Source organism: Pezoporus wallicus, unplaced genomic scaffold (assembly GCF_028554395.1).
Source record: "Pezoporus wallicus isolate ANWC-B61680 ecotype Strahan unplaced genomic scaffold, APGP_CSIRO_Pwel_v1 contig_2870, whole genome shotgun sequence".
NCBI lineage: Eukaryota > Metazoa > Chordata > Aves > Psittaciformes > Psittacidae > Pezoporus > Pezoporus wallicus.
Genome location: NW_026636990.1, coordinates 592,334 through 604,993, shown reverse-complemented (window position 1 = coordinate 604,993; position 12,660 = coordinate 592,334). Strand labels below are relative to the sequence as shown.

At 34.7% G+C, this 12,660-nt stretch overlaps 1 protein-coding gene across 2 annotated transcripts in view; it reads right to left on the bottom strand.

Annotated features, from left to right (window-relative positions):
- The window catches only part of IL31RA (interleukin 31 receptor A), a 30,931-nt gene that overhangs the window by 3,056 nt on the left and 15,215 nt on the right, over positions 1-12,660 (bottom strand). For both annotated transcript variants that reach the window (XM_057402654.1, XM_057402656.1), the window contains exons 8-15: positions 12,228-12,310; positions 11,139-11,355; positions 9,449-9,631; positions 7,813-7,914; positions 6,331-6,477; positions 3,845-3,985; positions 2,443-2,536; positions 802-880 (exon numbers count right to left, since the gene is read on the bottom strand). In XM_057402654.1, coding sequence (XP_057258637.1) covers positions 802-880; positions 2,443-2,536; positions 3,845-3,985; positions 6,331-6,477; positions 7,813-7,914; positions 9,449-9,631; positions 11,139-11,355; positions 12,228-12,310 — 1,046 coding nt within the window. The remainder of the gene's footprint in view (positions 1-801; positions 881-2,442; positions 2,537-3,844; positions 3,986-6,330; positions 6,478-7,812; positions 7,915-9,448; positions 9,632-11,138; positions 11,356-12,227; positions 12,311-12,660) is intronic.

The following is a 12,660-nucleotide window of genomic DNA, read 5'->3' as shown; positions in this document are numbered from 1 at the left end:
AGATAAATTGGAAAATTATATGGGGAGAGATCATGCATTAGTTTATTTTTTTAATACATAAAATATTGCCATTTGAACTCTGCTCAACTCAATTTTAAAAGTGCATTAATAGAAGACTTCATTTGCATTTCACCTGGGATGCAGTTATATGTGAATAAGTACTAAAAATGACAATGTTATCCTGTCCATTCGTTAAACACTTTCATATTATATTTTTTGTGCTCAGTAAAATAAGGAGTTTCAAATGAAGGCTCAGAAGTAGGCTTGGGCTGTCTTTTCCAATTTAACCATCAATTTTTGAGACAAAAGTTTAAATCCCATTCTCCATAGATTACACTTTCTATGTAACCCTGATCAACTTCATTCAAATAAACATTAAAACTTTATTTAGGAATAAATATCCAACAATAAATAAGACAGAAATATTTGTATTATAATATACCAAATCTTATCATATGACCCTGCATTTTTTGTGGAAAAGGGAGGAGGTACCCTGGGGTGGGAATCTGACTAGGTAGACTCAATAAACTGAGCAAATTTAATTGACTTTATTTAATAAATCATGTCCACTCATCACTTTATAACTTCAAAACACTATTTCCCATTATCATGTAAGAATTAAATGAATTTACTTTATAAAGATGCATCTGTTCTATCAGTTTGAAATTCAGTTAAGAGCACTCCATAGCACTTAAACAGGAAAATGAAACTCAACAGGATTTTTTATTTAGTCATAAAAAGTCAAAGATTGACTTATCTCCACTTGAACCCTTTTGTAATAAATGAAATTGCAATAATTACCATAGATGCATCAAGAGGCCATTCAACTGCAATGCTCTCTGCAGGATTGGGTATATCAGGCCAGCAAGCCTTTTTAAACCTATCATTGAAAAAGGAATTTTAGTCAAATGACAAAAGAAATAGATTACTAAAAATAAAACTAACAAATCTCCAGAAATTCCCAACACTGCTACAATATCAAACTTTTACAAAGGAAGTCCCCCCTGTATTAACACAATCTTTTCTTTTTCACTATAATAGTTTTCCCTCACATTAATTTCTATTTCAAAAGGTATCAGCAAGTAAAACTTTTGGGTCACAGAGACATGACATAAAGATTACTACTACACAAAGGTAATTTTATTTTATTATATAGTAGATCAAATACTACCATGCCAAAACAAGGCTGTATACAAAATCTGTTATGACTATATTTCAGTGTAGTTCTTTAGTGAAAAGCCAATTCAAGTAAGCTTTGCTCTAGGATAGTGTCCCTAGCACTACACCATATTAGAGCTACTCTGAGTTCTTAGGTTAACAGCAGATAAATGATGCTGACACTGCAGCTTGTAACTGTCCAACGGACTAGTAAACAGGAAAGAAATTAATCACTCATTGACTCTAGATGTATGTGTAACTGAATGAGAACAAGGCCATAGCTTGACTTTTCATATTGATATGAATATACATATACACAAGAATATTAACACTCGAATACATCTCAAATTGTTCTCCAGAATCAAAACATAGTTTCTTACTACTGTAAAAATTCAGAATACACAACACAGTTGAATATGTAAAACAGCTGGAAGTTATGCTTACTACTTCAGCTATGCTTGTTACCTGATGTTTTGCATGGCCACAATCTTGGTTCCAGTATCTTACAACACCCCAAAATAGTGTAGATTTTCAACTTTCTTATTAAGCTTCATCCAAACAACCATTCACTTTTCATGCTAAAGAAAAGCACAACTTACAACCTTAACTAATCCTGTTATAGCATCCCATGCTCTTAGGAAGCAATTTTAAATTTGGCATGGAACACCTGCAATAGCATACTAAAGGGTTATGAATCAGGTATAGACAGGGATCCATACCAATGGATCAAACATCCAAATGTTTCATTTGAGGTGATGTAATTTCTAGTTTCTTCATGACTTCTTTACGGTTCAGAGTAAGTGTCACAAACTAACAAAAGTAACACCAATGTAGCTAAGTTAAGCAACAGAGGTTATGTGACGTGTTCTAGTGGTGTACTAGGAGATGTACTATGAGGACCTGGAAAACTGTATTTTGGCGTTATTAATTCTTCACTAATTAGTTTGAAGTATGTTCCCCTCACTTGGTTGACCATGGAACTGCAAATGGCATACAGCATTTTCCATAAATTGATATAGGTGGTATGTAAATCTGCTTCTCCTATTTCTTTTTTTTTTTCTGATTTACTGCACTTTCTAAAAGTTTGTATTTACTTTTGGACTACAGAAGTTACAAGATAACCTGTATGCTTAGTTCTTTGTTACTCCAATTGCTTATTTTCTTAATTTGACATCGGTTTGGAACCCAACAAAATCATTTCTATATATATATATAAAAATTTGCCTTTTACAAGTTAAAATTAACTGATTGCATTCAGTTTTAGAAGGTAGAAAACGTACTCACGCATGTTTTTTCAAAATGTATGTTATCCAAAAGCCTAGCAGAACCAACATGCTTAATCCAACAGGCAGAGCAATGAAAATAACATCTTCCTGATCTTTAGAGGAGAGAAGGAAAAGAAAACCCAACACCACAGATGTTTATAATTTCTTCAAGTATTGCCTTAAGATAGCTAATGTCCAACATCCAAGACACCTAATTACACAGTTCTAAAATGCTATGCTAAAACTAGCCAAAACTATTCAGAATACTGTAAGGTACTCATTGCACAATTTTTAAAAGATGAATATTTTTAATCCAACCTGTCACTGAGCCAGAAAAGCTGCTCATAATGAGACTTGTCAGGATATCTCAGGAACAGATGTATTGAATTTTAAAATTTCCTTCATTTAACAGAATCGCAGAATAATTCATATTGGAGGGGATATCTACAGGTCATCTCATCCAACTTTGAAATCAGAATCAGGTTGCTTAGGGTCATACCAAGCCAATCTTTGAAAGTCACCTAGAATTAAGAGTCTACACCCCTCCAGGTACCTGTTGGTTTAGAATCACCTAAAACTGCCATATAGTGCCACTTTTACCCATCACTACAAAATAAATAGTAAATTCAATGCAGGAAATAGGTTTTGAATACACAAAATACTGCACAGATTTCTAAGCTGGCTTCCAAGAACCTACTAGAGGTAAATACTGACAGCAATAGAGACCAGACCTCAGCATAGTCTACCTTACTTTGCGTTTTACTAGAAAACTAGCAGATGACTTTTCAGACAAAAAATAAATCAGCTTTGAATCCCATAAAAAGTTTAGGGATAATTCATGCACTTTTTTACATTTCAGTTTGGCCACCACCATGAAAATACATGTACTGGAAGCATTCTTCCAGAAGTAGAAGTGAGGAACCATCTGAACCCATGGGCGTCATATCAACCTCCACAGTAAATATGTCTAGAAAACTTAAGAGATTATCTCCCCACGCACAATGGCCACATCCTGTGCATTCATTTACTACTTAAATTTACATAGAAGAAGAAATGCAATGCAATGCCCAGCTATTCTAAATCTAGTCTCTCAGATGGAAATGACTGTTTTTAATCAAACTGTTAGGCATGCCATCACTCAACTGACAGCATGACAGATCCCACAAACATCCATAGTATTCCACAGCTTTACTGAAAACAAGATTTTGGGGGTCTGATTTCTAATCCTGAGGTTTTATTCTGTGAGATGATCAGTGAAACTGAGTTAAATTCAGCTAGTGTTGGTAATTCTTCCTTGTTTCGTTAAACACTAATATAAAAAAAAAATAAAATTAACAAATGCCTAAAACAAAAATATTCTATAATTCTTACTCTCAAACCTGCTTTTAAAATAGTCATAACTAACCAGGAATATTACTTACTGAATTTCAAAGTCTTGAAGGTTTTTGGCTCTCCACTGGTTCCACCAGCTTCATTGCTTGCCGTGATATAGACAGTATATTGCGTATCAGCCTGTAAGGACTTCAGTTTGTATTGCAGAACATCAGAGTTCACTGTTTCATCTTTTTAGGAGAAGATTTATGTCAATAAACACACAAAATAGTATTATATCAGGGAACCGTACACTTACTTAGCATCTTTTACAGTGATACAAAGTATTTTACACATAACTTGAAATACAAAGCAACCTTATCAGTCCTCTGAGAAAAATTACTAAACTATGTTTATCAATGACACTTAAAAGTTTCAAGAAAAAAAAGTAAATGATATATACTTTTTTTTTTCTGATATTAAAGACAAGGCAAATTATGGTCTCCTGTAGTTTATCACTGAAAACAGTGCTTTTAGAACTTTATATCCTGGGACCTATGCTCAGAAATTAAGAACTTCTTAAAGTAGTTTCTGCAGCTCATTAAATTTAACCATACTTCTAGGACATGTATTTAGACATTGATCATCCAAAAGGATGCAATTTATCAGCTCTGGGTTATCACCCCAAGAATATCAGAGGAAAGCCAAAATCAACAGGATTTTTTTTTCCAAGTTTCAAATGCTTTTCTGAATAGAACTCAACACTTGCAATACTTTCTCCATTACTGGAACTAGTATGATGTGCTTCACTTTCCAATTCTTTTAAGCAGGGCATATGTCATAACATTCTATGTGTACAAACAGTATTAAAAGCATGTTCATATTATGACATCTAAATCACTGAAGTTCTGTTCTTATCAAAAAGATGTGACATCAGAGAAAAACCTCAAAAAACACCAGTACAGTAAGGTTTTGCCATTTAAATTTAAGTGGTTTGGGTTGTTGTTTAAAACTAAATTCCTAAAGAAACTAATCTGAACCCCTAAAGAGGGCAGAAGTCTGCTTTACTAAGCAGAAGTAATACAGATATACATGGCTCCATAACATGACGCTGAATGTCTTAAGGATAACCTTGCACAAAGCAGTCAACATTAAATTACTCAGAAACTAACAATGGCAGGAAAAGTTGATTGCAGAAGACTGAATCTGACAAAAATAATGAGCTTCCTCTTTCTAATTTAAAATTTACCAAGAATACTCTTGCCCTGGCTCCAAACTGGATACCCAGAAGCAACTGAAGACATCAAAAGACTTGCAAGTTTGATATCTTTTTTCAAAAAATATTGTTATGTATCTGCTAACAGTGATGTCTAAAAAAAGGAGGAAAACGGACCATTTCTGAAGTACTGAATGATCCAACAGCATTCTTCATAAAATATACAGGAAGAACAAATTCAGGTCACCAAACACCTCTCATAAAAAATTCTGCTGAGATTTAGGCTAGGGAAATTCTGAATAGATAGGAATATACTGACACCTGGCATGGATTCTATACTTGAGTTCGGAGATTAAGAATATGCTCAAAAAGTTATGCAGCTTCCAGAGCAGAAAAGCAATACCAAGCACACAAAATCAAGCACATTTGAAAAAAATAATCTAAAAACTATGTCCAAAGAAACTATTTCTTGGCAGTACATTTTAGCTTCTTGACTATCATTTGCTGGCTTGCTTTTATTATAGAACTGACTGTAAAAAGCATTATTATTGGAAAATTTCCACCATACTTCCAGAAGCTTAGGGCCTGGGAGAGGCATCCTTCCAAGGACATTCATGGAACTTTTAAATTCACTGAACCCTCACGAGGTCCAAATTCATGAATGTGCACAGGATCTACAACTCTTCAGTATATTTTAGCTCCATTTTAGCTTCTCTACTACTGTCATTACTTTCTCCATTAGCTTCACAGGTGTGCCATGGTGGATGAGAGAGTTGAAGGTGAAGGGAGACTAGTACTTATGTAAAAGGTAAAAACAGCAAGTATCTGAGAAATAATACTCTCCAATTTGGCAAACTCCTGAAAATCTGATTTTTTTTTTTTTTTTTTTACTGTTAATGGATAACAATTTGCAAAAAGCCTCTCACTTTCCATACTGGTCTGGAAATGGAAGAGGAATGATAATGTTGCCATACACTGACTACATTTATCGCATGGAGATCTATCAGATTTGCATCTGAGAAGCAGAAAGGACAATATGGTCAACAGTCATGGCCGTAGTACCATGGGTAGTACAACACTAACAGTAAAAAAGATGGGGGGCCAAGCAGTGCTGTACAAAATAAATTCAGAGCAAAGAAACTGAGGAAGAACACAGTATGTGTAGTATTAAAGCAGGGACTATTCACTAGAATATTCATTTCAATTAAACCTAAAAAAAAATAAATTAGCCTTTATGTAAGCCACATTTTAATACCAGTATTTTCAGACATATTTATAACATGCAATAAGAAAGTGTGCTAATAACTATGAAAATAACTATCTTCAGACAGCAGACTGTCATAACCCTGTTGAAAGAACTGGTGCTTAATGTATACTTACTCAATTCTTTTCCATCTTCAGGTTTATAAAATATTGTATAGTTACTGATAAATCCATTTCTTTTATCCTTTGAAATCTCGTTCCATTTTATTGTAACTTCATTTTTGCCTGGAATGCCTGTGTCAGCCACAGGTCCTTCTGATGGCTCTACACAGAAGCATTATAGATTAAAAACACTCAGTAGTAAAATAGCCTAAGTACTACAGTGTTATCCATCTGTGTTATTTCACACATACCAGTAACATTAGCAGCAACCCATGTACAAGTAAATGTGTCATCTTAACGATCTGATATAGCCCTTAACTTTTTTCATCTTCTTTAATGTGTGATTTTTTTCTGATAATACTTCTTTTCATCTGTCCTAGCGTTTGCATAGTTCTCAGTGTTACTGCATCTGAATACCTTGAGACCATTAAAAGGCTCTATCCTCACAACATCACAGACTGATCAAGAGGTAAAACATCCTTATGCACTCAGAAGGAACTCAATTGCAAGGTCACTATGCACACAAGATGTCTCTGGCTGAGCTGAGATTCAGCTGAGATGTCCAGCACCCCCAGTTTTTGTCCATTACATTAGACGAAGTCTACTTATACAATACAGCCTCACGCATTGCTTGTAACTTCAAAGCAAGAGTTCTCTGTCCTTCAGTTTTAAAACAAGTACCTTCCTTTCCATTCTCTGACAACCTTTAGTAATGTCACAGGTCCCTATACACAGGAAAGCACTTAAAACATAGTTCTAATCAAGCATGAAATACTCTATTACCTTCTCCTAGTAATTAACGCCTTTTAGGGGTGCCTTGTACTATGTATGCATGCACACTTACACAGACCTATATATGCACATGCACAGAAATTGACATTTTCACCTGAAATCTTAAAATTACCAGTAAACTACATTCTTACTACTGGCTGTATAAATCACTGAATTCACATTAAACTTTTACAAATAAAGAAGCCTTCTGCACACACAATCATTCAGAGTTTCTACCCAAACTGCAAACATCATGGCTTCTTACCAAGTTTTATGTGCAGAACTATAAGTATTTTGGTTTTGTTGTTTTTTTTTAAAGCAAGCTTTTCAAACGATCATTTTATTCCATGAGTAGAACTGCATCATATATTAGGACTGATAAATGCAGCCAAGCATTAAAATCAAGTCTAATTATATACCTAAATAATCTGTAATATTTAAGAGATAGCCAGTTTAAAATGTTTCCAAGTGCTTTGTATACAGTATGTGAACTTTACAACAAATGAGTGGATTGCAAGCAGCATGAGTATCACAAGATACATGTGTTTTACTGAACAATTCAGTAGCTGATCTATGAACAGAAATCAGGAAGCCTGATTCCTGGCTTTTTTTCAGCATCTGTATCTCTCCTTCAGTAAGGCCAGTTCCAAATTACTCAAAGATAATACACCCCGAGAAACAGACCAGAACACACATTTCACAACATTATTAGTTTAAAATACATACTCTTCTGTTGAATGTAAGTTTGTATGGAATATGGAGCTGCTACTTTATTTCCATAGAGAGGATACACTGAGATGTTATAGCATACAAATGGTTTAAAGTTTTCTGTAAACAAAAAGAAGGAATGTTGAAATACAGTTCTCTGTGCAAGATTAACACAATGAACAGAGTAAATTACAGCACAGTTCTAAATACATTGTTACAGACCTCTATTTTCCTTCAACATTTTAGCAAGCACAATGCATATTTATTGCCTAAAGTGCCCATTACTGTCCTTAACAGAATTTTATTTAGTAGTATTCATAAGAGCACTTGGTTTCTGACTCATTTTTCAACTAAAAATTTGAATGAGTAATTATACTCCAGCATTATTCAGCTTCTCTATAGGAAGCAAAGTTATCTTGTAACAGTCTAAGGTTTTGGATGTTTTTTCTTTTCAAATAACCAGTATAAAATGATGCTTCCAGGCGTATTTTTAATTTCACATATATTTAAGTTAACTGCTTTGCAGAGTAAAGTTTTGTCTCATGCATCAAACAGCTAAAAAAGGCACAATGGAGCCCGAGCTCTTAACTCTACGTTGATGTTCCAGTTATGCCAACCGCAGATATGCCTCTAAGCAGCTTGACTCAGAAGTACAATTGTACAAGTGAAATGTCTGCTGTATAATTTTATATGTTTTATATATTTCAAGACATAGTTTGAGCTTCTGGAAATGAAGTTTTGAACTCTGAACAATCCAGCAGCCAAGTAATTGACAGAGTGCAACCCTACTTACAAGAAACTCTCATCAACTCTGAGAGGACACATCTGCAGCATTACACCCCATGGGATGATAGTGTAAAGGATTTCCTAAACTGTTCATCCTCAAGCTCTGCAACTTGTTCAGTGAGAATACAGCTATCAACAGATGCCTGCATTGTATCAATTCGCTGATACTTTTTCAGTCCCTGATACCTATTACAGCCCAGCAGAAGCTATGATGGCCCGCATATCATCCTTAAGATAATTTTACAAAAGAATGCCAGAACTAGGCCTGATTAAGAGTAATCTGAATTTGCCTTGAAATTTCTAATGTGACTTGTGCTTAGGGTAAACAAAGATCTCCTAATAATGCTGAGGAGGAAAGCTGGGGGTTTTATATATTGAGAACACCCATAAACAGTGTTTACTCCTCACAGTAAATTGCTGAATTGCACACTTTTCAGCATATGACTCAACTAGCCCATCTCAGTTCAATGTGTAATTAACTGCTGTTGAATTTGCTTCAAGCGGATTTTTGTTTGATTTGTTTTACTGTAGCATAAAAACAGTATTTAAATCACTGTTGTCTAAGTCTGTAAGACAAATTTCATGGGCAAGTTCATCATCGTTATAATTAATAAAAAGAGTGTTCCTTTACACTTTAGAAAAGGCAGGGTACTTATTTTCTGAAAACTTTGAAAACACTGTCTTGCATACCGCATGGAAATTTAAGAAAGTTAAAATTTGCATAAATAATATGCAAAGATTTTAATAAAGCATGTAATAATACTGTTTTTTAAAACGGTTTGTTCTTTCTGGTCTACTTATAAATAAATACACAGAAATACATATCTATCTGCGCATTATTACAGCTGCAACTGATAAATGAACATACTTTTGTTAGTTTTCCATTCTGTAGAATTTGATACATATTGCCATGATCTACTGAAAGGATCTGTCTCCAGTTCCTCATACCACTCCACTACATATTCAGTTACTTCTGGTTTGAAGGCTACCCATTTCACAACCAATTCTTCACTTGTCGTAAAGGTCCTCACTGTTTCAATCATCTGAGAAGCTAAAAGTTTAACAGAAAGTGTCATCAATTCTATTGTCACAAAAACTGCAGCAAGAAAAGTACTCACAGCAAGCTGAGATTGCTCCTTTAGAAGAGTATGGGACTTAGTCAAGGTTTTGTTAAAAAAGACATTTTAAAGTTACTTTATACCTGTGTTAACATACAAGTACTCAAAACACTTTAAAATTAAGCATATATGAATTATTACAATGAAAAAGGGGAGGGGAAATTGAAAACATGATACTCAAGGAGATTTGCACATACAGAATCAAAGACCAGTATTTCTTTAAGGATCTAAATTTCACAGACTGTAAAGTTTCACAAACCAATTTTACAGGTAATGATGATAAGCAAGTTTTGATTGAGATTACAAAGGCAATAGCAAAACAGGAAATCAAGTCAGCAACGTCATGAATGACAGTGAAGCAAAACTGCAGAATAGAGGTAATGGAGTCTGAGTGAAAACCCAACCCGGCAAAAAAGACTTGGTGAAGTAGAAGGAAAATAAATGTATGCAAGGAAAAAAAAAGGCATGTCACAGCACGGAAAAATCAGGAAAACATTTATTGTGGAACACATAAGTGTACACAGATGTAGCCAGCCAGCTCCGCAACAAGATGACTTCACATCTACATATCCAGTTTTCTGATTAGAAGTGAAATTTGACTAAGCAGTTCCAGGGAAACACTTGCATTCATTTCATGAACAACTGATACGTGAGCAGTGTAGGAGAGCCTCTCTTTGGGATCATGGGTAGGCAGAAAGATGTTGCAACACAAGGCTCAGAGATATTAGAATTAAACATAAAAGCCAAAGAACACAACTGTTGTGCTAGAGCAAACCAGCTTCCTGACCGTGGCAGTAGGTGGGATGAAGAATTTTGGGAATGCACAGGAAATGAGAATAAACACAGTGTTTCTCTCTCTGCTTCCACTGACATATCTTAGGACTTGTATTAAACGCATCTTTGAATGATGTTAAATGCACTTCAATAATGCCCTGTGGTAACCAATTTTGTGACCTAGTAGAGGGATGAGACAGAATTAAGTGGGACTCTATAAATTCATTGGGAGACCCAAGGCTAAAAAAACAAATCAAAACAAAACAAAAAACCCTCAGAAAGTAATAAAATAGAAATTCTAATAAGATATCAGAAAGTGCTAGTATCTTAACAACTTCATCTCAAAGCAAAAATCCCTAACAATAATCACCTACAACAAAAGCATGATATGCAATAGCAAAATAAGACAACCAGATAATATTGTTCTACTAAAAAGTACCGGACTACACAGCTTTGAAAATACTACATATATACATATTCATATGCATACACATATACATATACATGTGCATACATATGTATATTTGAGACAAAAGTCCGTAGCACAACTTTGCTTCCACTACAACAGAACTTAAACAGATGTCAGGAAGAATTTTTTTTTTTTTTTTTTTTTTTTTTTTTTTTGTTAATGAGAAAAAAAAGTATTAAAACACTGAGAAATCTTACGTCTTTCATCAGTGGATGGAATCCTCAAAACAGCTTCAGGAGAATTTCCAGCAGAGTTATAGACAGTAACAGATATTATATATGCCTCTTCATTTAAAAGTAAAATCATCTTCTCATTGGTAGAGATGTTGGTCATTTTAAGGGTAGCATTGGTTTCTGGAAAATACTGTATTTTGTAGCCTAGAATTCTCCCAGAAGGTGGAAAGCTGTTTAATGGCTATTACAAAAACATTCAGTAGTAAGCATTTCACAGTGTTATTTGTATAATCAAAAGTATATACTGTATTAAAGATCAAATTACAAAATGATTTAGAATATTTAAATATTTACAAAAGAAAGATACTTTCTTAAGTCCCATTTTCAAGACAATGAGCTGTAACAACTTCATTGAAGGAAAGGTTCAGAAGTCAAATACTGAGATCAGAAACACAAAGAGCCTTTGGTCACTCTACTAAAGTTAACTTAAACACAGCTTTGGTAAGCTGTACTATTTAAGTGCAGTTGCAAGGAATTTCAATCAGATTTCCAGTGATCTGAACAAAATTAAACCCTTCCTTTCTGCACAGAGCACCAAACTCTATCTACTGTTCAATAAAGGAAAAAAAAAAAAAAAGTCTTTTCCATTCTGATTCAGTTCAGTGAGGCTTTTTCCCCAACAACAGCAAAACCCCATGGCAGCTACATGTCCTACAACACTAAATACTTCAACACAACATGAAGGGCTTGGGGGTGTTGGTCGATGAGAAACTTCTTCATCAGGGACTGTAGCGATAGGACAAGGGGTAACGGCTTAAAGCTTAAACAGGGGAAGTTTAGATTGGATATAAGGAAGACGTCCTTTACTCTAAGGGTGGTGAGGCACAGGAATGTGTTGCTCAAGGAGGTGGTGAATGCTCCATCCCTGGCAGCATTCAAGGCCAGGTTGGACAGAGCCTTGGGTGACACGGTTTAGTGTGAGGTGTCCCTGCCCATAGCAGGGGGATTGGAACTTGATGATCTTAAGGTCCTGTTCAATCCAAACCATTCTATGATTCTAACATTGGTTGCAGGATAGCAATATGATCACCAGTTCACAGAAAGAGTATATACCTTCCACATAAGATGTACAGATCTACTTCCAGCTGGGTGTGAAGGCTCAATTACCCTCCACAAATCCACTTTTTCTGAAGGAGCTATTTAAAGACATAAAAATATCTTGACATTTGTTATTATATTTAAAAGATACTGTAACATAGCAGAAACAATAAAAAAGGTTTCAAAACTGCAATCCGAGAGTAACTTAGTAAAAACTTTTCCCTTGGGTAATGTGCCTTTTGTTGTGCCTTAATTCTCTAATTACTACAGCCTCCCTCTTTCAATATGTTTCCTTCTGCTTTCTTTTATTTCTTAAGTTCTATAGGAAAATTTCTAGGTGTGTTTTGTAACTGGCAATTTAATTTCTCTACTTATAACTCTTTTTCTCAGACATACCTGCTACACTGCATTTCTGTCACTATCCTACCTAGCAATGTTCAGTCTCCAT